Below are 14,440 nucleotides of genomic sequence, written 5' to 3'. Positions count from 1 at the left end.
TAAGCATATGTTATAAATATTCCTATTCAAAGGATACACGAGAAGGACATCGAAGTATCCGGACATATTAGCACTATCTAGCCTCACTCATATGATGAGTATGGCCGGTCCCGGAGCCATTAGTGTGAATACACTAAGGATAGATAGTGGGTGCTCTTTACTGAATTGATCTGTATGAATCCCTGAACAGCATTTAGAAAGAAATTCAGTGACCTTTGAGACAACAATCCTTAGGAAGAAATTGACCCTTGAGACAAAAGCCTGAGTCAATATACTGATCTTATTAGGGTTAAAAAAGCATATGATATTTATATATTGATCTTTGCAGAATTTTAATTAGAAGGAAATTAGGGTAATTTTATTTGTCTTAGAAAACCAAGAGAAATTCAAAAGTTCAGCCTAGCCGGCTATAAATACAAACAAACGCTCATACTCGATTTTTCCCGCGCTCTCTGGTTAATAAACGAGGGCGATGGCTTCATCCTCGGCTCCCCGTGCGGCGGGAGGATCGTCAAGAATGACGAGCGTTGTTGATGCGTTGTGTGGCGATTATCAGTCATTCATCGTTGTGTGTGATTATCTGTGCTGATCGAATTGCGCAAATTGTGATACTTCCTGCGTTCAAACCCTAACTGTGATCCGGTGCCAGGAAATTAGGAGAACGCTCGGAGTTTTCAAAGGCATAGCTGTAGACCTGGAGCGAGATAAGAATTTCAGTGAGGTTGGGGAAACCTGTTTCTCTCATGATTCCTGTTGTTTTTCATGGAATTTGAATTTTTTTATCACTTTCAGTTTTATTTTGGATCAAGTGGTTGAGATTAAGCAGGTTAAGGAACTCGAAGAGGCAGTTTTGGAGCTCCTCAAAGCTTCGGAAGGCTGTGCGCATCTTTCTTCCGCGGTTAAGGCTGTTGGTGAAGCGTATGTCCCCAGCAAGGAGGTTAGCCTTTTTCATTGTTTTGTACATCGTTTCAACGTTACTACGGCCGCGTTGTGTTGTTACCTTCGGCACTTGTTTGAAATCTATTTTTTCTTCTATTTAGTCCACGGATTTCGGGAATTTATTGACTGAAGAATCCAACCGGCTGAACGCAGCGTCACCGTTCGATCCCCAAAGAAATCCGTTTTATCGTCAGTTCAAGGAAGCTGTGTGGGTATGCGACCGAAGAACTTTAAATTGCATTGTTATAACCTCTTGCGCCTGTTCTGAATGTCAGTCATTTCAACTTTCAATAACTCTTATATGCCTTAAAAGTTGCTGCATCTCAAAGCTGTGATTGTGCATTCCTCTCTGCCGAATCAACGTAAAGTGCATTATTTTGTTCGTGAGGTCGCTGTCCGATTGGCAGAATCAATGTGTAAACTTATGGAAAGTATTGTGCAAAAACAATGGCTTCTTTGAACATGCTACCTGCATACCTCGTTTACATTTTTTTTTTCTACATCATTATGTTTCTAATTTTTGGTTTGTTTTCTTGGAAGAAGTCACTTGTTGATGGTCTTGTTTTTGTCTGATTGAGCATATTTTACATCCATAAGAGGAGAGCAAGGACATATGTAGACATAAGAGTTTATTTCCTTTTTCTTTTTGGACATTTTCTGTATCATCCATGGAACTTACATGTAAGATTGATCATTTGTATTTTTCAAGCGCCTGAAAATGTAAGATAAATCCGTTGGGGTTCCTTAAGATGATGCTACGGGATGTTCTTGGAAACAATGTCTTAATTTATCCCTGAAGATTCAAGCTAAAGAAATGAGGAAGGACAAAGAAACAAAATGAAGAAGTTGCCCAAAGTGTCGCATGAGAGAGACACTTCGGGTATGGATAACAGAATATATCTGCACTGAAGAGAGAGAATGAGGGTTGCCACGTTGGGAAGGGAAGAATAAAAAACTTTCACAATTTACTTCCTTCGAACCTTCTGTTGGAAACATGCAAAAGCATGTGTAGAGGAAGATATAGATGAAGCGAGGCCGGCAGGAGGAGCCCTGTCTCCCGAGAGGAGAGAGCCGCCAAGGGAAAACCTAGAAGCTACAAGAGATGCGAGAACACAAGAGTTTATTTCATTAACTAGAAAGGAGATATCTCATACAAGATAAAAGAGAGAGATTCAGAGAGATAAGCCTAATGGACTCATAAGGGTTGTAAGGCCTTATGACATTTCCGTAGCAGTGGAACGAGCACCCTACATGCCCAGGTCTTTGGCCCCTCTTTTCATAAGTCCCACATCTGCTTGCATCAATATTACCCTATCTTGATCAATTTGTCCTCTAGCTGGAACTCCAGATATTGTGGGTATCAAACAGATGTTAATGCCTTGGAGGCTAGAACATCCTGGAGGCCATGGCAATGGATGAGGCATGATGCTGTTAACTGGAAGGACAGGAAACCTTGATGTTCTTTGAGTGTAACTCAACTATCGTCTTCCAACAGGGTGGCTGGCAAGGGTTGAGGTCTGGATCCTGGTCCAAGGGTATGTTGTAGCTGCAGAACATGAAAGCGAGGGTGAAATTTTTGACTCAGCTGGTCGATCAAGGCGGCAGGCAATGGGACTCACTCACTGAAGGCTCAGAAATACAATATGACTAAAAAATACATGAACCTAGCTACTCGTAAGGGCTTCTTGCCAAGGGATTTCACACAGTATGGCTGAAGTTCTAAGTATATGGCTTCGATTCTAGAGAGTTCCACATGGTTTCATTATTTATTGGGGTCAAGCTTCATACATGCCTTGACTCGCTCCAAGTTGGGCTCAGAGTCACAGGCGACACATGATGTGATGACAGCAATCCCTGATGGCATTGCATCGTCACATCCAGGGCTTGCCACATCTGGGGTCGCCATCATCAGATATGCTCTGTCCAGCGTTGGGTGATGTTGGATGAGACAGATCATGGCTGTCCAAGAGATTGAGGGAAAGAGATATTGATAAGTCCCTACTTTGAACTTATCTAGGCAAGAAGAAGCACAATACATATCCCACATGTGCACAAATGGGTGTACATGCGAATTCGAACTCTTAAAGATGGGAAGTTGTTGGCAGTTATGATAAGAAGGCAATCATTGGATTGGGCATCAAGAAATCTGTTGCCCACTTTAAGAAAGGGGGAGCTGGAGCTTCTCCTAGCTTCAGTGCGCAGGAGGAGATCCAATCTGGTCTCACTCCTTGTGGCTATTAAGAGCAGGCTGATGCCGCTGATATGAAACCGGCCCAGTACGACACTATCAGGGATTGCTGGCCTGGTATTAAGCTAATCCAGGTACCATATCAAGCCCCTTCTATCCGTCCAAGGAGGCCCTGGCCCATGACCAGGGAAAAGTATAAATACAGGGAAGTAAAACCACCAGGGGGATCAAGAAGCCATCGTGAGTTTTCGTTTATCACTCTTACTTCCCCTCTCCCTCCGTCTTGACCTCTTCCTCATCTCTGTTTCTCTCTAGGTGATGCTCTAAATCCTCATGTCAAACAGTTGATGTCCACATCAGGAGAGTGGCCGCTGTATTCCTCCCCTCCTTCCCTTTCTCTATCTCTCTATCGCTACCTCACTCTTCTCCTCTTCTCCTTCCAGCCACACCACTCAGTGGCTTGAATTTTTCTTATTGTCTCTGAAATTACATGAATCATTGTGGAAAATCTGTTTCATTGTAAATAATTACAATTCGATTGAAGGTCGTATCAATTTGGTATCAGGGCAAGTTTTCTTCCGCCAACTTTGGATCCATAAATATTCAGAATCGAAAAATGGAATGCCTGAAGAAGTGACCAAGACAGCTCTAAAGGAAATGGATTCTTGCATCGATGAACTTCATGCTTCAGTGACAGCGACACACCATAAAATGTATTCACAGTTTTTTCACCTGGAGAAGTGCTCCCATTGAGGATCACATCAACTGCAAAATCAAAGCTGGAGTGATCTTCACCAAGATTCCAAGCTGATGGAAAAGCATCTTCACCAAGATTCGACTGCCAGTGGCAGAACATCATCACCTGCCATCAGATGTCGAGGAGCTAGGCCTGAAATTTCTCTGCAGCCGTTCCCAGCAATGAGGCCGGCCCGGTCGCCTCAACCACTGATACCCTCACCACTGCTAACATCGGTGGCACCATCACTGCCACCGCTGTTGACCACGAGCTAAATGGGAAAGAGGGGGAGCTACTCTTCCAGCTCTATCTCTTTTACCTCTGTGGAAGAAACTGAACAGGAATAGCCCTATTATCTGGCAAGGAGGCGAACTTTCATGGGACAAGTGGCTCTCCAGCAGTGGGACTCTTCACTCTTACAAGATCCAGGTCCATCGAGGCTTCCAGTGAAGCACAGAACTGATGGGCTAGAAAATAGGCCAAGAATCATGTTTCCATGGCATGGTTAGCCAGTTCATAATTGGTCTCTTTTGGGCCCACAAGATGGGCAAAATCCGAGGGCCTCATCCTCCTTGGAAGCTCATATTCAGAAAGTCATGGCGAACCATATACCTCCATGTCCATTAGAACCAAATATGGAAGGGGAAACCAGTCAACAGGCACAGTGCCTAGTACCGTTAAGCCCCCGTACGGCAGTGGTCCAACTCTGCAAAGAGGCACAAAGAGTCCGAGTCTCAAACCAACCCTCGAACGAACAGTTAATAGAACCGTGGGCATCCAGGCTTGCCTGCCGTCATATTTACCGTCACCATACTCAAGACGGCAACAACACAACTGACACACTACCCAGACAACAGCCAAATCGACCTTTGCTGCTTCCATGGTTGGACTTCCCAAGCGGGGCTTATATTGCTAGCAGCTGACCTAACACTGCAGCACTCTGTGAGACTTATGTTATCTGACTTATATTGAAGGTCATATCATCTGCCAACTTAAGTCATCCGGCATCTTCTCATCTGATACTTCTAGATATTTTTAATGGTGGTTGTTTGATTCTTTCTTGCATGTTTATTCTCATTTGAGTGTGGATCAACAGTTTTGTACATTGGACTTCTCTGAATTTCTTCAATCTGGTTTCATTTGTTGGATTTCACATTTTGAAGTATTATTTGATCCATGAATATGCAGCATCTTAACAGACAGTGACAGAAAGAGTAATACAAAGATCTTGGGCTGATGCTGAGAGATAGTGAGATTGAAGAGAGGAAGATAAAGGGTAGAAATCAATAGAGAGGTACCAAGAAGAGTACAGATGGTTTATGTTAGTATTTTTTGATGATATTGTAAGTTGCATCAAGTCTCTTGAGGAGCACAAGGAGCATCTGGGGAAGGCCTTCCTTAAATTGGCTTCAAATCCGTTGCATGTTAATCCCAAGAAATGTCAGTTTGGACGAGAACAACTAATGTTTTTTGTTCCTTGGATCACTCAGCAAGGTCTTATAAAGGATAAAGTACAGGTGAACGCACTGAAGAATTCACCCCTCCTGACCTTTATTGGAAAGGAAGGTAACCCAAATTGGTGATCAACCAGATCCAAAAAACAAGAGTTACTGGGAAGACCAAACAAGTCCCCCTCCACTATCCACGCCCTTCTAAGCCAGCATGAAACAATACCCAACAATTTGTGAATGACGCTACCCGTTGACGCCGTCCTCTTCCTGGAAAAATCTCATTATGATGCAACCAGATGCCCATAGCACAGCTAGTACCCGTCTCTCTCCCCCTCCCTCCTTAATATTCCACTACTAATCAAGGCCTAGAAGGCCTTTTCTGAAGTTAAATCCACCCATGAAATCTTCTGACTGGCCCAAACTACTGGAGCAAACAGGCTCTCGAAGAACAGATGACAAGAGTCTTCATCACCGCCTTTGCAAAGAAAACTCTGCCAAACTGTCCAGCAATAACATCTAGGGAATAGTCTCATAAAATCTATGTTAGTGGCCAACTAAAAATATGTTCTCTTAAAGGGAACCGTTCTCTTCCATATGAACCAGCATACGTGAATGGTTACCTGCTCTTCCTCAATCTCTCCTGTCTAAACATTTCATAAGCACCCCGGATAGTAAAATAGGTACCCTCCAACACTGAGTTATCTTGTGCCCGATGGATAGGCCAAAGATGTTTAAGAACGCTGCATGCCCAAACTAGGTGGGCTTTTTGCCCTTGCAGGGGAACCTTAGGCCATGGCCAGGGATAGCTAGGATGACACAGCTCCATCAAAGATCAAATTTCAATTTTGAGATCCTTCATAGGACTTATCATACAAAGAAAAGAAGAATGAACAGTCAAACATGTGCCACCTAGTTTGTATATGGCAATTTGAATAATGCAATCTGGAGGCAAACTAGCCTCTAAGTAAAGAGCAGGATCAAGATGGCAGAACACTTTTTCAAGATCTGTGATTGCAGCAAGGGCTGTATATTGAGAGATGTTAGAAGCAACCGTTGTTTTTAATTTCTTTTTCTTTCTTTAAGTTTGGGGCCACTTGTGTTGTAATGTAACCCTATAAATGGGGGAAACGTTTAGTTAAGTTGTTTTCTTAATCTCTCTAAACCCTAGCCACCACAGTCCGTCAGCAGAAGTTCATCATGGTATCTGAGCGACCTGGGAGCCTGATGATCTGAATCTCCATCAGATCTGTCTGGAATCTCCTCGAGCTAACATCCTATTGCGACGAGGGAGAGGTGAGCAGGTCTCGTGGGCCTTGAAGAGTCCGGAGTTGACTCTACAAGGTTAGTAGAGAGAAGAAAACAGCACCAAGATAGCTATAGCTTGGTGACGGCCACATAGAAGTGACCGTGACCAAGGACATTGAAGCTGACTCAGGCAAGGCGACAAGTCAGGATTGATGGAAAAGTCCAAAAATCCAAGAATGGATAGAGAGGAGCTGGCGACATTCAGCCAAGTACTCTTCCTAATTGTCCCTGAGGGGGTTAAATTTAATGGCTTCCACCTACTTGACTAGAGTCAATATATTGAACTGATCCTTGAGAGTAAGGGATTAGTCCATCATCTCAAAGAAGAGATAGACCTGGAGAGTCAAAGTATAAAGTCTGGAAGGAGGATGCAGGTGAACATGCATGGTTACTGGGCGGTATGGCTGGAGATCGGTTCAGGAAATACCTGTACCTGAAGACGGCTAAAAGCCTTTGGGATCACCTGCAAGAGTAATGATAGAAAGAGTCATGCCTGGAGGATTTTTGAGGTAGTTTCTAGAGCAACCACATTGGTGGAAGGAGAAATGTCTGCTGCAGAGTTTGCGGAAGAACTTCAGGCAATCTGGCGAGAGATTGATCATCTCAGACCGATCAAGAATCCAGAGGTATGGCAGGCTACACTACAGGATCGTATGTTTGGATTCCTTATGGGACTAAACAAGGAATATGAAGGACTCTGAAGTCAGATTCTCAACGGAGAACATATTCCAGATTTGGAGGAAGCCATTCAACTTGTAATCGATGAGGAAAGGTGAAGGGCTTATGGAAATGACGAAGATGAAACAGGAGCAAGACTTATGGTGAAAACGAAGCAACAGCAGAAGGGCACATCAGAGGGCCAAATTATAAGATATCAAAAAAAGGCAGGGAGATGAAGCTCCAGAGCAGAAAGGGCAAGGAAGTAAACAGCAGAGTAAATTTAATCTATATTGCTCTTATTGCAAAAGGAAGAATCATACTAAAGACAACTGCTGGATTCTGCATGGCCGTCCTTCAAAATCTGCACAATCCTATGTCACTGATGGTAGAGAAAGTGAATCAGATGATGAAGCAGAGCAAGGGCAAGTCCCAAAAAGGACTACCTCTCAGATTACCGCTGATGACTATGCTATTCTGAAGGAAGAATTTGAGAAGCTCAATACCATGATAAGCTCCACATCCATGGCTCGAGCTGGTGAGCTACCTACCTATCCTTATCATATTTTATCTGACTGGATATTAGATACCGGTGCAACAGATCATATGACTCCCTATTGTTCTAAGTTTTATAACTATACTCCATATAAAGGAGACCGAAGGGTGTTCACGGCAGGGGGAGAGGTCCTTCCTGTCACAGGTATTGGGGACATCAAAATAAAAGATCTTGGAATTGTTAGACATGTTCTACATGTCCCTGACCTCAAAGCTCAACTACTATCTCCACAGAGATTTGTCTGAGATGTGGATCTTATATTTTCCATAATACCTGACAATGTGTTTGTTTTTGATAAGGCACAGAACCAGAGGACTTCATCTTTTAAAGGGAAGAATGGGCTCTTGTATGTTAGCAGTGAAGGTGGTGGAGAGCCTGCATCGTGCTACACTACACTAGAGCAAAAGGAGAATGGACGGATGGAGCAGATCAAGTTGATCACTGTCGTCTAGGACATCCGTCATTTGAGTTATTAAAATATATGTTTCCAGTATTGTTCAAAGTCTTGAATGTTGTTGATCTTTACTGTGATACATGTCAGTTTGCCAAGTATAAACGTGCAATGTTTAATTGAAAGAGTAAGCGAAGTGAAATACCATTTGCCCTTGTTCACTGTGATGTGTGGGGTCGGTCATCTACTACAGCATTAACAGGCGCAAGGTATTTTATTGTGTTTATTGATGATTGCACACGGTTAACATCGGTATATCTGTTAAAATCCAAATCAGATGTTGCTGCTTTAATTCAAACATTCTGTCACATGGTGAAAAACCAGTTTGATTTTTTTTGTTTGAAGAAAACAGGGCAGACAACCCGAAACCGATGGCCCGCCTGATACTATTAAAAAAACAAAGTCATGTACACATCATTTACAGATATGACCGCACATCCTGCTTTTATCCCCCTACCCCCCAAAAAGATATTAGTGCCTCAATGTCAAACGTGGCACTCTCGACTGAAGCCTTTCCTGCTTTGAACACCACTTCGTTTCGGTGCAACCATACCGCCCACAGTATTGCGAGAATTCTCCCCCACTTCATTCTGCTCCAGTATCCACCCGTTGTGACTGATGCCCAAAAATCGTCGTCTGAGGAGATATTCACTCCTGAAAGCTGTTGCGAGGCCCATACTCGTTGAACGAGGTGACATGTGAAGAAAAGGTGTGCGCAGTCTTCCTCACCCCTAGCGCACAAGGGGCAGTCGACGGGGTCCGCTGTTGCCCACCTCCGCCGATAGACCTGTGTGACGAGTTTCCGTCTTCTCAACAACCAGCCGAAAATTCTCTCGTTAAGAGGAATCTTTAGTTTGAGCATTTAGTTTCAGCTTCATGTGAAAAAACCAGTTTGATACTGCCATTAAACGACTGCGTACTGATAATGCAAGGGACTTAATTAATGAAACAACCTCCAAGTACTTCAAACTCAAGGGGTAATTCATGAGTCTTCTTTATGTGTATATCCCACAACAGAATGGAGTAGCTGAGAGGCTCATAGGTCATGTGACCACTACTGCCAGATCACTATTCATAAATGATGTGTCCAAGCGATTCTGGGGAGAAAATTTTTTAACAGCTGTGTATATAATTAATAGATTGCCATCAAAGTCATCAGGCTATAAAAGCCCTGTGGAGCTATGACGAAATTCTATCCCCACGCTCGATGGAAGACAGATCTTAAACCCGGAATATTTGGCTGTGTAACCTTCATGCATCTACACAATCCAGAAGACAAGTTTAGTCCAAGATCAGCTAAGTGTGTTTTCTTGGGTTACTCACTTACCCAAAAAGGGTACAAGTGCTATCATCCTACTACAAGGAAATTCTTTGTGTCAGCAGATGTGACGTTTCATGAGAATGAAGGTTATTTCAAGGCATTACAAGGGACTTCTACTGATATATATCAGCAGGTAACTAGAGTCAAAGACAGTGGTAGCCAACCACTGAATGATACTGCAGCAGGCGACAGATCAGTTGAAGAAAATATGAGTTCTCAGCATGAAATCTGGGAAGTACCTACAATTGACAATCAGACACATCAAGCTCTCCCAATTTCTCCCAACAGAGAGGAAGTTGTAAATGAAGTTGACAACAACATGGGAGCAACAAATGAGATTGAGAATGAGACAACGGTGGGAGAAGAAGATGAAAGTAGTGAATGGCCTATTGCTATGAGAAAGGGCCGAAGACAGTGCACCCAAGGAGTGAGATATCCACTCGCCAATGTGGTTGGGTATTCTCATCTTGAACAGGGCTATCAATCCTTTATTGCAGCCATCAATTCAATCCCAATTCCTTGGACTTATCAGGAGGAAATTAAGGACATGAACTGGAAGAAAGCAATGGACACTGAAATGGAGGCACTATTCAAGAATGACACATGGGAAATTGTTCTGACACTGCAATAATATTTAATGTATATTCTACCTCATTTAATATATAAAGCACAATATTTCTATTTTCCTCCATATGGGATTACAGGATTCGGAGTTTACATTAAACTTCGAATCCTGTTATCTCATATGGGATAAAATAGAAATAATCAGTGGCATTAAGGTTATCTCATATGGGATAATATATTAACCGAGGTTGAAAATATATAAAAAGCATATGGCATTAAGGTACATAAATCATTGAATATGATGATAAATATTAATTTTTTCTGTTGATACCAGATATCGATATCTGGATACCGGTTCCGATATCCGGTATCCGATACCCGTTTTGTCCTCACCCCTCCGATATCCATCTTCGATATCCATCTAGACCTATTGACCGAAATCCAATATTGGTCATCAGACACTGTCCCGGTTTTTTTCTGGATATCGGATATCCGTTGTCCGATACCTGATATTGGACGGATATCGGTTGGACAATCCCTATCCTCCATTGTTGGTGAAGTCCGCAGAACTGTGTTCTTCATTGAAACTCTGTTCAAGTCTTTTGGACAGGGGGGATGTGTTCTTTCCTATCGTGTCTTTTGTATTCTCTTATGTAAATTATTTTTCTATCGAGATTTCTTGCAGGATCATAACAAACACCTACCTCAAGCCCTGTCAGAACATGGATACCACTCTGACCAGTGCCGCGAGCCCCTTGCAATCTAGCCTTCTGCCATATTGTCAAGTCCTCCCCCAAACTCATAACTGGTAGGGTGCTTGATGGTGACATTGTTATTGACAAAGGCATCATGACAGCTTATGTTGTTGTACAAGGTTGTCGTACAAGGTTATTGACTTCTAGTTCAAAAAACCTTGGCAATGTTAGTTTAATGTCCAAGCTGACCACCCACTTTGAGGGTGACATTGATGTCGTCTGATTTATTTTAAATCAGTTGTTCGACTGTAGTCCTTGAGATTGATCTTGACATGGTATTGATCCCGCTATCATCAAGTTGTTTACCATTCGGCATGAAACATCAGTGGGACATGCTGAACTCTACAGTGCGCTTTGGTGTAGCCATTATACCTGCATATTCTGATGTGGGTAGGCTCTAAGTTCATACTTGTGCAGGGCCGCAGGCGTGTAGGAGTCTGTTTATGTTACCACAGGAAGTGATGCACTTCCAAAAAAAGACTGCACGCTCAACTAAGAATTCATTCACCTCCATACTATCATTCTATATTGCTTGAAAGTAGCCGTTTTACACATTGCACAGTATCTTCTAGAAGAAGGTTTTATGAGCATTATTGAAACTTCTATCATCCCTTAACACAAATCTTCTTCCAAATATCCTTGGACGTAGTTTGCAAACGAGTGAACTTGGGGGACTTGCGGTTATATAAATACCAGGAATGAATATAGCTCTTTTAGTCAAGTAGGTGGGTAGACTTGTAGAACTTATGGACCATAGATGTACTGGGTGGAGTGCGCGGTACATTTCATCCATGGTGAGGTAGGTTTTCCCCCTAGTCTGAAATTTTCAGCGCCAAGCTAGGAAACGGCTCTGCCTTCTGCTATTAGCTGGATGATGGTCGGCTCAGGGCATACCAAGGGAAGATTTCCCGCTCCTGTTCGCCCTAACACAGGATCCTGGTATGATCCTGATTTGAAGGTCTGGAAATAGAGGGTGTGGGGGCCCTTTAGCTGTCACATGTACACATTGATTGTATCTATCACATTGGGAGGATCACCAATTTTGAGTGATCATCCTCAGTTTTTTCAAAAGAAAACAAATTTTCTTCCTTGTGCTGCTCTTCAATTTTGTTAATATTCTCTCATACAGTCTTCGGTATTCATTCATCAGATTTTGGCTTAGTGATGAAGGTTGGATGAAAGCCTCGCAACAGGTATAAAAAGTAGTAAAAGGTGGAAAGAGATGACAGTAGACTTGAATACAAACTGATGATTTTTTTTCTTGTTTTGCTTAGTTCGTTCACAAAATAAAATAAAATTTTTCCTTTCTTCTTCAGTCATGAGTTTGGAACCATTTTACCTGTTGACTTTTCGAAGATATTTTTTTCGTTGGCACTTATTTTGGGCTCTATCTCATGATTTGATTGATTATTGGGCCCAACTGTATTTTTTCTTTCCTTCTATTCTTAACTTTACATTTTTTGAAGACAAGTGATTTCCTGATGGCATCAAAATTTATTAGAGGAAGCTCCTATCGATCTCTGTTCTGATCTGGAAGTTATCCTTTTACTGTGTAGAATGTTCATCATGCGGGTCAACTCATGCCTGGCGACGAAACGGAAGATATAGTCATGACAGGCACGCAGAATAGCCTCTTAAACATCACCTGTCCATTAACGGGCAAACCCGTCACTGAACTGGAAGACCCTGTTCGGAGGTCAACGTCTAATCCCACATCGTCAAATTTGGAATATTTTCTCTCCTAATGCCAGAAGTGATTCGTTCCGTCTCTTACAGCATGGACTGCAAGCACATCTACGAGAAGGCCCCGGTTCTTCAATACATCAAGATAAAGGCGGCAAATGCTTACTGCCCGGTGGCAGGTTCGACTGTTGACTCTTAGGGTTGATCTTTTGACTTTGACCGTTGACTTCTTAGTGGGTTCTTTGGGCTCCAGGGTGTCCACGTGTTCTGAAAGCAGGGAGAGTGACCTGCGACCCGCTGCTGGTTGTAGAGATTGACGAGATGCGTTCCCGGCGAGGCAACTCGGGCTGCTCGTCTTTCGCTGACGACTTCACGGAGCTTGACGATGACTGACCAACAAAGTAGGTCCATCTCGTCTAGGCATATGTCGGCTGGCCCCGTCGACGACTCAGAAAAGCAATAACAAACTCGCATTTTGTACATTTTTTTTCTATCATGATAGTCAACCCTTTATTTTTATGGCGATGGGATTGATTATAACCTCTCATTACGTTACAATGACATGAAAAACTCTTTTGATAATTTTATTGTCGTTGACTAGAATTTTTTTAGCCGATTGCGACGTCACGGCTAAACGTCCCCGTCAGAAGATAATAAAGGAGTTTGATTCATGATCTCTGGGGATGCATTTAACATTTAATGACTTAAACTGGATATTTAAGCGACAATCGATGCAATAATCGGTGTTATGGAAATACAGCTATCAAGAGATGAGTCGTCTATAAGGTAGGTGGAATATCACTTGATGGCCAGCTGTATGAGGCCTGAGGCATTCATCTTGTCCTCCAATTGGCCCTTAATCCCCTAATTATTTTTATATTTGCATGGACCACCCATCTCCATTACTAGGGTTTAAGAAGATATGCTCTCTTTGGTAGCTTCAGGAGGTTCTGCCAGCCATGAAAAATTAATTACCTCCTTCATTAAACCTCTAATTACTTCTGTAATCCAAGTCCTTTGTTTAAATTGTGGAAATAAAACATGGAACTGAAAAAAAGTAAACTCATTTTTTTTATTATTGCTTTTCCTTGTTTAAGGCATACTGCGATCTCATGCTACCGCCGAATTCAGAAAATATGAAAAAAAAAAAGTAAGATTAACCTTCCATAGACACTTCGTGTTGTTAGCAATATTATGATCTCGTGTTATCCTCTAAATTTTAGAAAAATGAACTCCATGAAAACTCATATATAAAAATTTCCTTGTATTTGCGAGAAGTTGTATTTTTAGTAATATCCTTATGTGATCGCTGTAAAACCATAAACATCATACGGTCGTTTCCGGCGATAAAACATAGAAAGGCGAAAAAAATGCCTCTGATGATAAAGTTGTTTTTGAGGAGAAACCAATATCTCATTCTCTTGTCAAATTTAAAAAGGTACAAAAGCTTTTCTATAAGTGTTAGAAACAATAAGAAGAAAAAACTTGTTCTGTAAGATTGATGTCGACGATAAAGCACGAAAGTAAAGAGAGCAAGTTTCATCGTCCAAGGATCTTCCTGAAAGGTCTTTTATGATAATTTTTTTGTTACTGACGAGAAGTTACTATTTCGTGCTATCGTCAAATTTCAAAAAGAGCTTTTCTATGAATGATAGAAGCAGTAAGAACAATAAAAATCTGCTCTCGGTAAAATTGATGCTGTTGACGAAAAACTACCAAACCATATCAACAACAAAATCTAAAAAAATAACGAAAATAAAGAGAGCAAGTTTCATGCTCAAAGGATCCTCAGGAAAGAGAAGTCTTTTTATTATACATGTATTGTTATTGACGA

The 14,440-nt window shown here is 42.0% G+C and overlaps 1 protein-coding gene across 1 annotated transcript; it reads left to right on the top strand.

Moving 5' to 3' along the window:
- Positions 1–432: 432 nt before the first annotated feature.
- HPY2 (RING/U-box superfamily protein) lies at positions 433–13,188 on the top strand. Its single transcript, XM_078572171.1, has 7 exons — positions 433–568; positions 650–721; positions 827–937; positions 1,041–1,151; positions 12,480–12,619; positions 12,700–12,785; positions 12,860–13,188. Exons 1-7 carry the CDS (start codon positions 473–475, stop codon positions 12,997–12,999), a joined length of 756 nt encoding a protein of 251 aa, XP_078428297.1. The 5' UTR covers positions 433–472; the 3' UTR covers positions 13,000–13,188.
- Positions 13,189–14,440: the final 1,252 nt, after the last annotated feature.

This window comes from Wolffia australiana, chromosome 3 (genome assembly GCF_029677425.1).
Source record: "Wolffia australiana isolate 7733 chromosome 3, ASM2967742v1".
Lineage (NCBI taxonomy): Eukaryota > Viridiplantae > Streptophyta > Magnoliopsida > Alismatales > Araceae > Wolffia > Wolffia australiana.
Note: the sequence above shows the minus strand (reverse complement) of the source record. Positions and strands in the feature narration are given on the sequence as shown.

Excerpts from the sequence above, each read along its gene's own strand:
- HPY2 (XM_078572171.1), top strand. The coding sequence starts at position 473 with ATGGCTTCATCCTCGGCTCCCCGTGCGGCGGGAGGATCGTCAAGAATG. Across the intron at positions 569-649 it reads ATTATCAGTCATTCATCGTT|GAAATTAGGAGAACGCTCGG; the intron begins GTGTGTGATTAT and ends ATCCGGTGCCAG. Across the intron at positions 722-826 it reads GAGATAAGAATTTCAGTGAG|GTTAAGGAACTCGAAGAGGC; the intron begins GTTGGGGAAACC and ends GAGATTAAGCAG.